At 43.8% G+C, this 16,498-nt stretch overlaps 1 protein-coding gene across 2 annotated transcripts in view; it reads left to right on the top strand.

Moving 5' to 3' along the window:
- Window positions 1–10,720: 10,720 nt before the first annotated feature.
- The window catches only part of BEND4 (BEN domain containing 4), a 28,635-nt gene continuing 22,857 nt past the window's right edge, over window positions 10,721–16,498 (top strand). Inside the window, exon 1 of one of the 2 annotated variants that reach the window (XM_035325668.1) lies at window positions 10,721–11,173. In XM_035325668.1, the coding sequence (XP_035181559.1) occupies window positions 10,798–11,173 (376 nt within the window). In that variant the 5' untranslated portion in view covers window positions 10,721–10,797. The remainder of the gene's footprint in view (window positions 11,174–16,498) is intronic. The other variant, XM_035325667.1, reaches the window with a different exon arrangement.

Below are 16,498 nucleotides of genomic sequence, written 5' to 3' on the forward strand. Positions count from 1 at the left end.
AAAAAAAAAAAAAAAAAAAAAAAAAAAAAAAAACTCTGTAAACTCGGATCTCTCGCAGAATCCTGCTGTTACCATCCTTGCAATCATATCTTTCAGCTAATTTGTTCCCATTAAGTGTAATGTTACAGGGAAAAACTGCTTTGCAAACATTTAATGGTTTCTATCAGTCTGCACAAATGAAACCATAAGTTCCTGCCTCCTTAAGTATCTTTGTCGTTCCTGATATTCAAAAGAAGCCCTCTTGGGTTGCTCCTACCTGCAGGTGCAAGCTCCTGAGATCACAGCTGTTTGGGCATTGTTTTTTTTTCTGTTGTTTTATGGGCAGACCAACTTGTAGGCTCAGACTGTGAACCGCACAGATACATCACAAAACATAGTCTTTCCTTATTCTTCCTTTAATAGGTTAGAAGCACAAAAAACTTTGGTGGTAAGAGCAGACAGTGAGCTGAAATCTCATAAATCTTAAAATGGCCAGTTTGATTTGTTAAAGGACAATAGTCAATGTCCAAAATCCCTGATGCTGCCCTCCCCTATGAATTTTCCAACCTCAGACTGTTTGCTTGGTGGGATGAACCAGAAAATGAAGCATCAAGAAATAAAAAGAAAAACAAGCAGGAGAGTAAATATAAGAAGAAAAGAAAGATGAAAGATGTACAAAGAGGAACATAGAAAGAGGAATGTAAATATGTTCATCTTGCTGTTTTTCATTCTGGAATAAGGACTGGTTTGCTCTAAATAGGGGATTTAACTAGTACCAAGTTGGGACTGAGTTTATAACAGCAACAAACTGGACAGAACAGTATGAATAGTGCTCATGGACAATGTCTTTGTGCTTTGTTCCTGTGATGCTGTCACCTGCAGGGTGAGTGACAAATCCTGAACACAGTCGGCACTGGAAGTTTGAGTCCTTACCACAGGATCATAATTCCTCTCACATTTATTTTCCCCCTCCCTGCCTGAAAATCCTATTGTATGAGCCACTGTAGCATGGCAGGCTTAAGCATCAAGCTTATTTTTCTCCATGTACAGAAAATTAACTCCTCCCTCTGTAAAGACAGACCAGCTTTTTTTATTTGGCACCTCAGCCAGATGTAATCTTGAGATGTTACAGATGTTTTACAGAACACAAAATTAAGAATTGAGGCCTTAAAATAAAATTGTTGTTTTTATATTGATCTGCAAAGGCATGAAGAACCTCAGACTTCAGAGGAAGTAAATATCATCACTAATATATTTTCTAAACTATCCATGATTTTCCCAAAGTAACCTTTGGAGATACATAATCTTTTAATTGTAGGTTATTTCCTGTTAATTATATACAATATCTTGCTGTCTGACAAGCCTTTCACAAAAATCTACTACCCCTGAACTAATATTTGCTGATCTTTAACTATATAAAATACTGACTCCTAGATTCAACAAAGAGTGAAATAACAGACCTTAGAGCTGCCAGTGGAATAACGCTGTCATTTCAGGCCTGTCGGCGAGTGAAGGAAGGACTGTTCTGCATTTTGGGAAAAGAAAGGACCATTTCTCTAGCAACTCAGTTTTTACCAACAATTGTTTAAAGAACCTCATTAGCATGAGAAAAAGGCTCCTGGTAGAAATGAATTAGCAGTCACAGTGCAGGTGAAGCAGGCAGATAATATATGCAAGGTAAATGGAATTTATTGTGAATATTGTCTATCACATGGCTGTCATCTCCACCTGCTTTTTTCTGACACGTTTCCATGCTATATGAAAACAGCCCCACTTAAGTTTCCCTCTCCAGTCTTTTCCCATGCATTAGGCAGTGCTGTCATAGATTAAGCTGCACCTTGGTACAAGCTCATGTGGGTGTCATCTCCAACAGTCCTTTGGTCCCCTTTGGTCCATGGCTCAGGGATGCTCACAGTCTCTCACTGGTCCACTGAAGGCATCCCATGCCAGCCACAAGTGGGATGCAACAATCATATAATGAACATTTCTGGTATCTGAGTCAGCAGAGAAGCCACTGAGGCACAGGTTTGTGTGCCTCTAACCATGGGGGAATACGGAGAAAGATACAGTCCTCCACTTAGTCCTTTAAACATCCTGGTCTACAGACCTAAAGCAAGATGCTGCTAGAGCATGGAGCAGTGAGGAGGAGTGGAATCAGGGACAGCACTGCAATGTTCTTAGGAGGTCAGATTATTTATGTGCACAGCAATGTCTGTTTTAAACTTGCTACTTGAGTGGAATGTCCCTCAGTTTTCCCAGTAGAAGGAACAGTGGGTAATCATTCACCTGTTCCACACCACACATGGTTTTATAACACTATGTCAGGTTTCTCTCAGTCATCCCTTTTCCAAACTGATGAGTCTATGTTTATTTAGAAACTCTTCATATGGAGGCTTATAGAAATCTGGCTGAGTCCTGCATAATTCACTTCACTCTTTGGAAGATGAAAAAAAAATCTAGATATTATACTGTATAATCTGAGAAATAATATTTGATCATGTAATTAGACTGTATCATAGGCAAATGCACTAGGGAACAGAGTTAATGTTGCATGTACAACCTTAATTTTATTTCCTGACTTTTAAATGCTGAATTAGGCAACTTTAACATTTTCTTAATGCAATTTTTGTATGGAATATTATATAGCCTATTACATATGCATGCATATTGAAATATGGAATACATTAGGCTGTACCACACATATTATGGCACACACATCTGAGTACTAGATGTCAGCATCAGTCTTGATGGCAAGAGCACATACAAAGTTACACAGGCTGTTGCAGAGTGCTGCTCTCAATCCTGTCGTGTGTTACTGCCCTGTTGTTTATTCTCTATTTACTATAGGTCTTATAGAGCAGCTTTACAGAGAATTAGCTGTAGAAGGATTTTTTTTTTTTTAATTTAACTGATGCTGCTTTTTACAGCCTCTTTTTTACAAAGCTAGCCTTATTCAAGTATTTAGGCTTCGGTGACTTAAGAGAAAAAACACATCCTCAGAAGCTTTTAAAATTACAAATAAATAAATAAATAAATAAAATAACACTATAAATCATAAGATAATGGTCCAAATGCATGATGTCATGCCTTTACTTCCTGATCTCCGAAGACCTCCCTGGGTGCAAAGACAGAACAATAGCAGGCTAGGAATCTCCCTTTTCAAGTGGGAAGTGTAAGAAGTCCTTCTCTAGCTACAAAGGGACATAAGATGATTGACTTCAAGGCTGATTTGTAAAGGATTAGACACTGTCCTTTCTGCATCTTGTTCTGCACTGTAATGTCAGGGTCTCTCTGAAGCTATGCGACAATTTTAGGGGCTAGAAGAAATCCTGTGCAGAGATGCATTGCTGAGTGAACTGTAGGGAAGACGCTTGGGTGAACCAGAATGCCGGATTGATTGATGTAGCTAATCTAAATAATTCAATATTCAGTCATCAAATAAAAAATAAACTGCATCATACACATGTTGTCACGGATGTGTGACACAAAAGGGGGCTGTTGGACATGAGGTTTTATTTCCCTGGTCAAAGACATCTAACGCGTGTCAGGATTACAAAAGGTTAATATCATATGACAGGAGCAAGAAATCTACTGTCTTCGGAGGTTACTCTTGAAGAATGTCACCATGGACTGGGTGGAATATACCTCTAATAAATCACAGCAATGTTCTTCCAATAAACTAAGTGATTTTTGAAAAGGGCAAAAAAATCAAATAACGTATTCAGCTAACAGGATTTGATCAGCCGATCATCTAGTGAATATTAAAAAAGCTGATCTGTTGGATAAATTATTCAGTGAAAGCAGGCAAAATTAACAAATTATGTATTTGCTGAACAACGGTTAAACTGTTCAGCATATATATAATAAAATATTTATTCATCCATATTTATAAATAGTTCTTACACATTTTTTTGCTTCATCCAGGTGAATAAAAATGCTTTAGTCTTTTTTTCTTTCTTCTGTGCAAAGTGGAAATAGCCTGTCTTCAGAAAGCTTGATCTCAGGTCAGCCTTTCACAGAAGTCAGCCTCATTTGCATTTTTAATCAGATGTCTATGTAAGTGAATCAGTAAAATCCTAACTGTGAAAGTGTCAGATTTTAATATTTAGTTTTCTTGTTTTCTGGATGTGTCTGCAAGAAATTGTAAAGAAAGAAAGGGCATGTCTGTGTACATACTTTGCCCAGACGTATTTGTGCTATGTATTTTCTTTCAAATCTGGACAGCTTTCTTGTTACTTGTATTTTCCATGAGTCACAATGTCTCGCTTTCATACGTATATGTGGTCTGAAAACAACAATTAGGTAAGCTAAAGCCCTTTCTTTGGAAAGCATGGTTTCCTCCATCATTAACAGAGCTGAACAGGAGGGGGTTTTATCCCACTAAAAGAAAATGAAGGTTTTCCTTCAAGAACCACTCTTCTACCAGATGAGTGAAAGATTTGAGTAAATTTTTAAATGTTAGTCCAGATTAAAATAATGTAAATTACCTAAATTCTCATCTCCTTTTATTGTACTAAGGCTGGCAAAATCAGCACCCGAGCCAGCAGATATTTCTAAGGATGCTAGGTGATATAAGATTGCCTGAACTAAAGTTACTTTGGCTAAAGTAAACTGTCACTGCTCTGTTGACATTGATGGGGGAGCATCCCTCCCATTTTAAGACTTAAACTCATTGTCACATAGCAAGAAAAAAAAAAAGAATATAATAATGATGATGCTGAATAATAACCAGGATGTAAAGAGAGTCTCACGATACAGTAATCATGAGAGTAAAGCTGATATATGCTCCGCTTATTACCGTAGCATCTTCTGAGACAACTACAGACATACCATTCTTATTTCATTTTTTTTCAGATTCTTAGCATTTAAACAAGTAAAAGCATACATTTATACAGGAAGCCATTCATTTGAGGTGCTGTTCTAAGATCACCTCTGGATGTCTTTTGGGTGCAACTCGTCTGTGTGCAGAGGTGGGTGATGCCGCAGGTCAATTTCAGCTTCTCCAAACACAACATCTGCACATTTGCCACTGAGCAAACTTGGTTTCACCTCTCCCCCCCCCCGCCCCCCTCCAAGGAGATGCAGCTTGTGACAGACATGTTCCCAGGTGCACTGCGCTTACAGGGTGACAGAATTTCTTCTAGCTTGAAACCACAGTGGTCACCTGGCCCTGCTCCCGCACAATTTTGCCTTTTTGTACTTCTGTCTCTTTTTTGTTTCTTTTAATATGGCATCCAGTTCTGTTAGTGTTCTGAAGATTTTAGCACCTCTCCCAGTGGAGTCATTCTGTGCTGCACCACTCAGAGCACGAGTGAGGTCTCAGGGGATTCCAGGTTTTGCCCCTTGCTTTTCTCTTTTCTGGGCTGTAAGTAATGATTCTGCCCCCAAGGACAGCTTTCTGGGGGTTTCCCACAGGAATACCAGCATTACTGCTACGAGATTATTAATGTAGAGGAAGCCCTTTATTTCATCTCCATGAAGTGTTTGAACTGTGCATTTAAGAACAAGTTGTTGTCATGATTTAATGTCAGTTTTAGGGGCTGCTTGAGAATGGAAGAGTGATGAAGACACATGCAGGGAAGATCTTACACCCTTCAATTCCTAACAGGCCCTGTTTAAAGCTGGGAAAGGCATCTGTTCTGGCATGAAGCATACCTTCAGCAAAGGTGTCACTCCTGTGCTTCCAGCACCAGCAGTATCTGCAGGCATCTGCCAGACCTATGCTGTTCACCAGACTGAGTCTACTTGGCTCTGCTTTTGTAGACACCACGTGACTGAACATGTATCCCATCGTGTTTGAACCACCAACGAACTGCCCATCTGGGTGAACTTAAGGATTCTGCTTCCAGCTGTTTTCCTCTGTCCAATCCATCTGTGTTTTAACTGTGACTGATATGCTCAGCTTGCTTAACAAAATTCTCCTGAACAACCACCAAACTGTGTGGGTGCTAGGTCCTAGGGTAATGCTTCAATACAAAACATCAGTGTCTCTACTTGGGAACAGCAAGGTTTCCTACTCTAATTGAGTTCTAGGTCACTGTGACTTCTGCCCTACAAGGACTGCCTTTCTGAATCCCAGATAATAGGTTTGAGAGTATAGGAAGGGCAGGGAACAGGGGCACTGGTGGTAGTCGCACAGGTCTGGTGGAGCAGCTTGATCCCCACCCTGCAGAGCATTGGCTGCTTCAGTCCACAGCAACCAGACCTTCAGAAGTGCTGCTCTCAAAGCCTGAAGCACCTCAAGCAGAGGTCTAAGCACCACCAAGCAGTTATAAGCTGGCCAACAAGACAGCACTAAGCTTGTGCAAGAGCTTAGGGAGGGGGTGCTATTCAAAACCAACCCAACAGGGCAGGCTGAAGTTGCGAATTGTTATGTCATCAGCTTTACTCATGACATATTTCTAAAAAATTCTAAGCAACGGGTCCCTTATACATCTTCTGCTGTCTTCAAACTGCTCTATGTAAGCTACCTTTAATTAAAATGAGCTTTTCATATGTCCACAATTGGTTCCTTAAAATATTAATATTTTTTCCTACACTGGGTATCAAAGCCATTTTTCCTGTGTGTCCTTTAACTACATAACTACATTTAAATAATTCATTTATCCATTTTACAGCCCTCAGGAAAACCAGTTTTTTGTTGATTTTTTTTTTTTTTTTTTTCACAATATGGTCCCACTTAAAAGATAGGGTATTTCCTCCTCCTACAGTTATAGGATATTTTCTGTCTTGCCAATGTTTATTCAGCACAAGAATCGAGTTAGTTACCATTTTATTAAGACACAAATGTAGCATGGAAATATGTGTCTGCCTGTGTATAAATGCCCTTTCCACTGCTCATCAATCTTGCACTAATTAGAAAGAGAAAAATATTTTAAAACCAATTAATGTCATTGAGAAGCATTCCAGTAATTCTCAAAACACAATGTAGCCGTGATAGATATATTTCAATTATTTCGAAGCATTTTCACAAGGAACTGAGCAAGCACAAAGGAGAACCAGGGACTGAAAGCCCATGGCTCGGCAGACGGCTCTCTGACATGGGATGTGGATTAAGGCTGAAGTGAGGCCAGCGATTCGTGTTCCCCCTCCAAAACCTCCTGAGTCACCTGATTGAAGTGCAACCTTGACAAATATGCGCAGCGTTGTCTCTCACAGTTGGAATCACCAAAGAGGCTAAAAACAGAACCATGCACTGCATAATCTCTAACCTCAGGGGACAACAAAAACAGAGAATTGCTGTGTCAATCTCATTTCCTTGTTAGGCTCATTATCATAAATGCAGGCCTTTGGTTTTGAATGCCACACTTCAATAACACTTACCTATCAACAGCTGCTGAAATATTGAATTCCACAGTCATCTTTTCCTTTTGATGCTCTCCCTTTTGTTTCTTTATCCATAAACATGAGCAACTGAGCTAAGCTTAAATTAACTAGCTGGGGTTAAATGTTTAGGGCAGCAAATTACGGCTAGCCTGCTTGCAGAGTGGTTTAGATTACAGGGGAGAGTTGCCAATCTCAGCTCTCATCATGTACTCCAAATGTGCAGAGCAATATTGGCAGTTCATGGCCAAATCCTGCACGCTTTCGTTAGCACCGTAGCTCTGCTTCCATGAATAAGTGGTGCAAGATTTAGCCCCTGCTCGGAATATAGAGATGAATCACACTTTTGTTCTTTGAGTACCTCACGGTACCTTCAACACAGGCATGTTCAGTGATTGATAGCCTGTGTCTAGATTGGGTATTTTTCTATATACTGACAAATATTCTCCTCGCAGTGATTTCTAGGAGCAGGAGAGCATATATTGCAGCAATGCTGGGTTTCTTATTTTTCGTTGTGCCCTTTGTCTTTGTTTTGAATAGCTTTTTTTTTTTTTCTTTTTCTTGAGGGTCAGTTCCTCCCCATCCTTTTCTGCTCACTCAAGAGTACTCTGAAAAAAATCCTGTTACAGATCTCAAACCCTTAGTGTCAGTAAACCAAGGGGATCTTGCATCAACAAACAGGTAGGCAAAGACTCAGTCATCGCTTCAGGGTCAAATCCCAAGTGGTTGCACAGTTTAAGGGAAATTAAGGTGTTTAGCCTTCTTGAAATGAGCTGGTGGTATCAGCTAAGGCTATTTGGGGGGCGGGGTAATCAAGGTTGAGGACAACGTGCCAACTGTTTAATCTGGTGTGCAACCAAAACAGGATTGTATTTCAGAGCTAAAAGGTTAGTAATTTAATGACCACTTGCTGTTGCCCACGAGACCACTCTGGTGCTGTACAATGTGTTGCAGGGAGCTGCAGTGGCGCGTGGAAGAGGGATGTCCGCCCCACGATGGCTTGCACAGGTGCAGCAGCATCTATCTCTGCAAACCTTGACACCACCACTTAACCCAGCCTGCTTTTTTACCTCTTCAGGGACTTGCTCCTTAATTGCAAAGCCACCTTATGCCACCTCCAAAAGTGGCTGCATACCTGGTTGGAGCTTCTAAGGAAAATTGTGTTTCCCTAAAAAGGGGCAATCTGCAAAGCCAAAAGCTCCATGGGGTTCAGCTGCAGAAGGCAAGCTGGTCAAGCACGACACACAGCCTTTGGGCCATGAACTGGGGGAAAAGAGTCATAGGAGGAAAGTAGGGAAAATAAAACAGAATGAAACACATTTTTAGGTCTACAGCCCCAGAAGAGCCATGGAGAGCAGAGCAGTGGAAAAGTCAAGAAAACTGCAGGGGCATTTTGGTAGTCCAACGATGGGCACGGTCAGAAACCTCTACAGAAGGAAATACAGTGCATACAGTATGGGCTCCGTTTTCCTCCTGACCGAGGTCTCCAGCCCATTTCGGATGCTTCAGACCTCGTTATCCCCAAATCAGCTTCTCCCTTCAGTCCACACAGACCCAGCTTCGTCCTCGAGCCAGCTGAGTTGCAGGAACCACAAGGAGGCTTGTGGCAAGCAAGGGTTGTTTCCTTCAACTCAGTGAAGTTGAACAGTTAATTTGGGAACGTTTATTTGAATTTATCTGACTCTAACTGTTAAGAGCCTAATATTAACTTTATACAATTTTATTGCCCTACTGGCCTCAGATAGCTGTGGGTTGTAGCTGTGGCAGATGAGACAAGGACAGGAGGTGGAGGACATGGACGGGGCCAGCTGTTGACCAAAGGCTGACCTCCGTGTCCATTCTTCAACAGATTTCTAACACTAAATTGTTGAAGCTCATCACCTAAACATGTCATTTTGAAGTGGAAGCAACGTTTCTCTCCCAGTTTATTTCCATTCTATCTTTTGCATTACAGTACAATATTTTTTTTTTAAAGCACAGGCAATCAAAGAGTCAGTTGGAAAACAAAGATTTATGATTGATTTTGCTTAAGCAAAATAGTGATTTCTATTACACTAGCCTTTATTTAGAGGCTTTTGGCTGCTACAAAGAATCGATCTATCCTACTTGTCAAAAAAAATCAGAAGCAGAAGCAGCCCTGCTCCCCGTATGCCCCGCATGAAATAAAGCCCAGCTTGTGGAAGTTAGCTCTACTTTTCTGCCGGAGAGGGGCCAAAGACTGAGGGAGTTAATTACATCAGTAGAGAAGGGTTGCTTTTCATTTCCAGCGAGCACGACTCCGACTAAATAAATAAAGCTGAAATGGGAGAGCGATGACCACAATAAGTAGCCGAAACTCCACGTGATGACAGAGGAATGATTTCCCACCGCCACAGCTTAAATATAACTAAGGTGTTCTGTAATTTTACTTCCAAAAGCCAGAGGGCTTATTGTAATCCTGATAAATTATAGCAGCAAGAGCAGGAGGGAAGTGGGACAGAAAGAGGGAAATGTTAATGCAAAATATAAAATTGCCTCGCAGAAAAGAATGGGGAGAGCGAGCGGTTTGTTATCGTTTATTTTTCTTCAACATATCATTCAGTTTCAGCTGTCTCCCATCTCCCCCAGATCTCCACCATTTCTCAGAAACGTCTCTCGATGGCATCTCATTCTCTCGCTGTCTTTCACCAGCATTTCATTATTTCTTAACTGTCCCTGAAAGGGTCTGGGCAGGCGGCGGAGGGGAGAGGGACGTGGCTGCGCCCCGCGTGTCCCCAATTTTCAGCGGCTGCCCAAGGGCGGGCAGGGGGGTGCGTGTGTATGGTGGGGAGGGGGGGACGTTGAAAATAATGCTAAATGTGATTAATCTGCCGGATTCCTGGAAATCTGACATGCATGAGTTACGGCGAAACCTCTTTTTATTTCGCCATGAAACGCTTTTGCATAATGAGGAAGAAAATGTCCTCTGTGCCCTAATCAACTCTGACAGGTCCTGCGCTCCCAAATACTTTTATTTATGGCATTATTTATTTCTCCCCTAATAACAGGGGGGCACACACACACACACACCACACGCCGCTCTCTCGGCGGGGGACTGCGACCCTCAGGGCACAGCTCCGCTGCGGGCCGACCCGTGAGGGGTGAGGGGAACCCCACAAAGTTTTAGGGGCGGCCCCCGCGGGGCCGGGCCGAGCCGCGAGGGGACGCCAGCAGCCGGGCCGCCCCCCGACACCCTCCGTGAGGGGAACCGGGGCGGGGGCGGCCCCGCCACGTCCCGCCTCCCCGCCCCGTTGCCATTAGCAGAGATCGCCCCAAACACTCGGCGGTCGCCGCCCGTCTCCCTCCAGGCATTGGCGCGGCCGCCTGTCAATCAGGCCGGCGCCCCGCCGCGCCGGGGCTCCGCCGTGCCACAGAGACGAGCCGCGGCGGCGGCGGCGGCGGCGGCCACAGCCCGGCCGGGGGAGGAGGAGGAGGAGGAGGAGGAGGAGGAGGAGGAGGAGGAGGAGGAGGTGGAGGATGGAGGAGGAGGAGGAGATGCGGGCGGCGGAGGAGGGGCCCAGCACCCCCAAAATCTACAAGCAGCGGGGTCCCTACAGCGTCCTCAAGACCTTCCCCGGCAAGCGGGCGGCGCTGGCACGGCGCTACGAGAGAGCGATGGTGGAGGTGCCCCGGGGGCGCGCAGCGGGGCAGCCCTTCCCGCACGCCGCCGAGCCGCTGCCCTACCCGCCCTTCCCCAACGGGCCCGCACGCCCCGCCGCCGCGCACGGACACCCCCGCACGCCGGCACCGGGCTCCGCGGGCCGCTACGGCCCCTGCCCGCCGGGGGGAGCGGCGGCGGCGGCGGCGGGGCCGGCGGGGGGAGCGGGGGGCGGCGGCGCGGAGCTGAGCGCAGGTACCCGCAACTCCTCGCCTCGGGCTCGGCAGGGCTTGGGGGGGCGCGGGGGTGCCCGCCCGAGGGGGAGGAGGGACGGGGACCCCCCCCACAGCACCGCCGGGGGACCCCCGGCCCGAAGCGGCACGGCTGCGGCCGCACGTCGGGGGGCAGGTCCCGAGGAAAGTTGGCGTTGAACGGGGAGATGCTGCGGGTTAACCCCCCCTGCCTCCCTCTGTCCGTGCCGCTGTCCCTCTGTCCGGCCGTCCCGGGCACGCTCCTCCCGTCGGGGCCGCGGTTCGACGGGGCGAGCGGCTGCCCGGGGGGGGGGGCTTGCAGCCGGGGCAGCTCCGGGCTTTTTTGGGGGAAAGCAGCTTTTGGAGGGGGTCCGGGGGGAGAGGAGGAGGCTTTGGGGGGCGCTTGGGGAGAGGAGGAAGGTGGGGATGGAGGGGGGGGGGCAGCCGGAGAGGCGGCGGTTCAGGCGGGGAGGAAGCGGCTCGGCTGCTTCCCCGGGCACGAAGCGCGGTGAGGAGCGGGAGAGCGAAATAGAGATGTTGGATTTGGGGTGTTTTTCTTCTCTTTTTTCTTTTTTTTTTTCCTGGAAGGTGTAAGATAGTGAGATGCCGAGCGCGTATCTTTCTTCTGGTGATGGCTCAGAGTTAAAAACCACGTAGATCTTGATATGCAACCTAAATTTGGCATCAGGAAATGGGAAATTGCATCTTTAAGCAGAGTACAATCAAAAATGAATTACAATAAATCCTATATAATTGCATAGGTCATTCTCTTTAATGAGATTTTATTAACCTGACTGTCAAGCTTTTGAGTCAGGCAGATATTTTATCTTCTTCAACTGATAAAAGTGTCAGCTATAAACCACCATATAAATATTCATAAATCTACACATCTGTGGCAGCCTATCAGCATCATTCTTTTGGACATTAAAAGCATTCTAATTACTTTCTGTCTAGCAGAGCTGAAATGCTGCCTGTTATAGTATGTGCTTGGCAGGCATGATTGCTTTTGTTTGCCATCACAAATAGCAGCATCCTATTTTATATACTGATGGTCCAGAATATATTCAGGGTTTGACTGAACAGGATGAATATTATGAAGCACCATCTGGTTTTGATAACGTCGGGTATATTAACTCATCTGTTAATTTTTGACACATCATTGATTTATTTATTTAGAAAAATTGGAGCCTGTTTTGGTATGTTGCTGTTTGCCTTTGTAACAAATGTGATGACATTTCTTTACTAAACAGGGAGATATGCTAGTTACTAGGATATATGGCTATGTTTTAATGTGTGTTTTCACTCAAAAGCAGTCGTGTACGGGATGAATTTATTGTGTCTTGTTACAAATAATTCAAGTACTTTACCAAAAAAGTTTAATACTTGAATAGATTAGTCTGAAAATTTGCTGCTCCGATGCACGGTCCCAGGATCCATAGCAGAAGGTCATATTTGCCTTTTTTTTTTTTTCTTGAAACTACTGCATATTTTAAATGCCCAAATGCTGTTATTTCAGTATTCTTGTGGCCCACAATCAAAACACCGCTGATAAATGTGACACCTACATTTCTTCACAGAAGCAGATTACGCCATGGAAGACATTCAGCTGTCTGGTAGATGATATATGAGGCCATATTCACAGCAAAGCCTGCTGGGCTTTGATGAGCAGAAGTTTGGACTTTCTCCTACCTCTGTGGACTGTGCTAACCAGGAGCTAGAGCAGGCTTCAGAGTTTGTCACTGATTTCAGTCTGTGCTGGAAAAGATAGCTGAGGAGAGGCTGTTTTTGTGCACTGAAGTTCTTTGCAGTCCCTGCCCCAATACCTGCTCATCTGGGCTTTCCTGTAGGTCCCAACATACCCTTCTCACAGCTGAGACTTGGCTACCAAGCAAATCAGGCAAAACTGAAGAATGCAAACGAAAAACTTGCTACGGTGTGCAGATGTGGAATTTTGTACAGGTTGTTACCACTGGTTCTGCGCTGCCTGCTGTTGCTCTGCAGAAGGCAGACAGTTGCCACAGGCGACTTGCAGGGTTTTCCCACTTGGCTTAGCCGTAGCACATGGCAGAGGCTTCCTTGAACGAAATGGTAGAGGGCTGCGGATCACAGTTCTATAGAGACACCTGTTTCAGTGGTTTCCCCTCTTTTTGCTGGTACTGTGCAGGCCACAGTGAGCAAGCTGGCTAGCAAAGCCCTGTCCCTGGGATGTCTAACTCTGGACTAGCAACTTAAACACGTGATGCAGCTGATTCTTGATCTTTAGGCATGATGTTTCTGGCAAGTTTGCTTTTGAGAGTGGGCACTTATAACACAGCCACAAAGGGAGGAGTAGGGATGCTACCGTGTTTTGAAGCATTTCCTAATGGCTAGAGCTCATGCCAAGTATTAATGGCATCGTTTTCAGTCCTCTGAGAGACTGCCCTGGCCACCAGACTCCAGAATACTGGCAGGGAGAGGGGCTGTCGGAAGGATGAAGAACAGAGGTTCTCCACCCTGCATCATCGTCAGGAAGGATCTAGCTTGAGATCCCATCTTGCAGCCTGAGAACTGTCATATCACGGTGAGAAATGGGGAGCTGTGCTGCAAACACAACCCTTCCCTCTTCTCCAGCGAACAGAGGTTACTGTGGCTGCTGTTATGCAGAGTAAGCCACATGTGCACATTCAAGACATGGGCAGATACCCATTTTCTCCTTTAGAATATTAATTGTTTATTAATCTGTTTTCATACCATGAAAATAATCCAAATAACGTGTCTTCATCTTTGGTAGAATTTACATTAAGCAGTATCACAGTCCCCAAATGCAACTCATTCTCCTTAGGGAAAGCATAATGTAGAACTTACGCTGTGCCTTGCTTACTTGAAAGCAAAGATGAGCAGAGCTGTCTTAGAGGTGTCATTGCAGTGCTATGAACTTGGCATGTTTAACGAGACCAATTAAGCAAGTTCTATCAGGTCCAGACAAAAAAAAAAAAATGTGAATAGAGAAGGTGAAGATCATCATCTTGCCCTTAACCAAGAAGTTGGAAACACTTATCTGAGGTAGATAGATCAGTTCTGAAATGGACAAACACTTGTAATCTTCATCTGCTGGAGTGTCTTCATGCAGAATACACACAAAAACCATCCCTTACTCATGGTGTCAGATGTTCTCGATTTTGTGACTTGGGCATTTGCAGCAGTGTTTGTATCTCAGCGTGTAATGAAAAAGTTTATATACAAGGACAAAGCCATTTGGGGATACAAAGATGCTACCATGGAATCTAAAGCAATAATAATACAATAATTCAACAAATGGAGAGAGAAAAATCTGAAACACTGCAAGGTGAAGAGTGAGATTATTGCTAAGAAACTTGGACCTTCAAATCTTAGTGAAAATCCCTAAAGGGGAGAACGTATGGTATTCAGACCCCCTTAATAGTTACAAAGATATCTCTTTGTACCATCTGCCCGAGGTCAAAAAGGAAGCTATGGAAAAGCCAACACCTGAGTCCAGATCCACTGAGACCCAGCGCGATGCTTTATTAGTTAAGCTCTCTAGGTTTAGTATTGAAAAGGTGTAGAGAAACCTGATTTATACCCACCAGCCTTTTCAGATGCATCCGTGTAATTCATCAGATTGAGTTTCAGACATTTGCTCTTACTGAAACCTGGGTTTTAGTCTGGCAGTTGGGTAGCCAAGAAACCACCTGTTTCAGCAGCAATGAGAGGTAAAGATGAAAGCTGTATCTGGGAGCTGGTACCTGCTTTGCCATGTGTTGACATCTGATTGCTGGCACACTCAAAGGAAATTGCCTGGTTCGAACTGCTTATGCTTTTAGCAAGTTAATCACAATCTGTTGGCACTTGATGGGCCTAATCTGGCAAGTCTACCTTCAGGCACAATTGGGGTCGAAGTCAGTACAAGTTCTGTAAGGACTGCGCAGGGGCTGACACGTTAGAATGACATGGTTGGTGAGCATCATAATAAGGAAGAGGAATGTCACAATAAGAATTTAATAAACGGTTTACACTGTTTCAGTCTGGTGCAGTCATTTCAACAGAATCTTGCTTTCCTAGGAAATATATACATTACGTTAAATCAATTAAGAGTCCTAGATCAGTGATTATTCAGTAGTGTTCACATAAAAATAATTTTTTGTCATTTCTTAGCGATTAGACATTGCACACTGCTTGCATTTCTAATTACAGTCACTCTGTAAAAGCTGAAATACCGAGCTCTACAATAAATGCTAAATGGGCAGCATTTGTTTTTATTTTTTCTCCATCACAAGAAATAACCGTAGTTATCATTCTCATTCAGGGTTGTTCAGACCGTGGGCACGTGTGCTGTTACTGGTGTACCAGTCACTTTGCAGTGGTACACGCTTCAGCACAGAGCCAGATGTGTCCAGAACGTGTGCCGAGAGCATCCCTCCCTGTTGCTGCCCGGTGGTACCCACAGAAAGCATCTCCAAATCCTTGTGCTAGCATTGCAGAATAACCCTGCCTAGTCACAGCTCTCCTTTTTGTATCTTTGAGTATGGGTTAAAGTTAAGAAAAAAAATAGTAATTGCTGTTATTGTGTCTTTGTAGTAGATCTGATACTGAACTGAAGATTAAATCAATGCTGTCATTTCGGTATAAAATCTCAGTTGCATTTTAAGCCATTATCACAGTGAACGTGCGTAATGCATTGAATTTTACAACAAAACTAATCATTAATTTTATCTTTACTGATGGTAGTGTGTATTAGAGCATTCTTCAAAACTGGTATTTGAAATGTCAGGTTACTTTTTGCCATATTTTAGCAGAAACCATAATATTAGCATAACATCTCTTAAACTAATCTAATCCCTTTTCAGTTGTTTCATTCATATTTTGTCCCCTTGCAACAAGGAGACGCAAAAAAAAAATGAGTAACTTTTCTCAACAGGGATCATAATGATTAAAATACAAACAGTAAATATGACTTCAAGTTTGGAATCGGATTATAGGATTAAAATGAATGAAAAACTGCTCTGTAGTAGGATTGCAAAGTTCCAATCGATACCATCCTCTCATATTTTAAAGAGAAAATGTGTGAAGTAAAGACATTAGGCAGAGAAAGCACAACTTGAGGTTGTCAGTGATAGGTTGGTTTCTTGGTCTCCTTTTGTTTTGTTGGTAGCTCCAAGTTGGAAAGATGCAATAATGACAGGGCTCCATGCTTTTAAAACATGTTACATCTGTTGTGCTGCTTTATATTATTTTGCACTTGAATTGTAGGGGTTAAAGACAGCCACCCTTGGGTTAATTCAGTAAAAGGGAAGAAGTGACGATGGGTATGGAAGCTACCAAACCCCCGTGG

This window comes from Oxyura jamaicensis, chromosome 4 (assembly GCF_011077185.1).
Source record: "Oxyura jamaicensis isolate SHBP4307 breed ruddy duck chromosome 4, BPBGC_Ojam_1.0, whole genome shotgun sequence".
Taxonomy (NCBI): Eukaryota; Metazoa; Chordata; class Aves; order Anseriformes; family Anatidae; genus Oxyura; species Oxyura jamaicensis.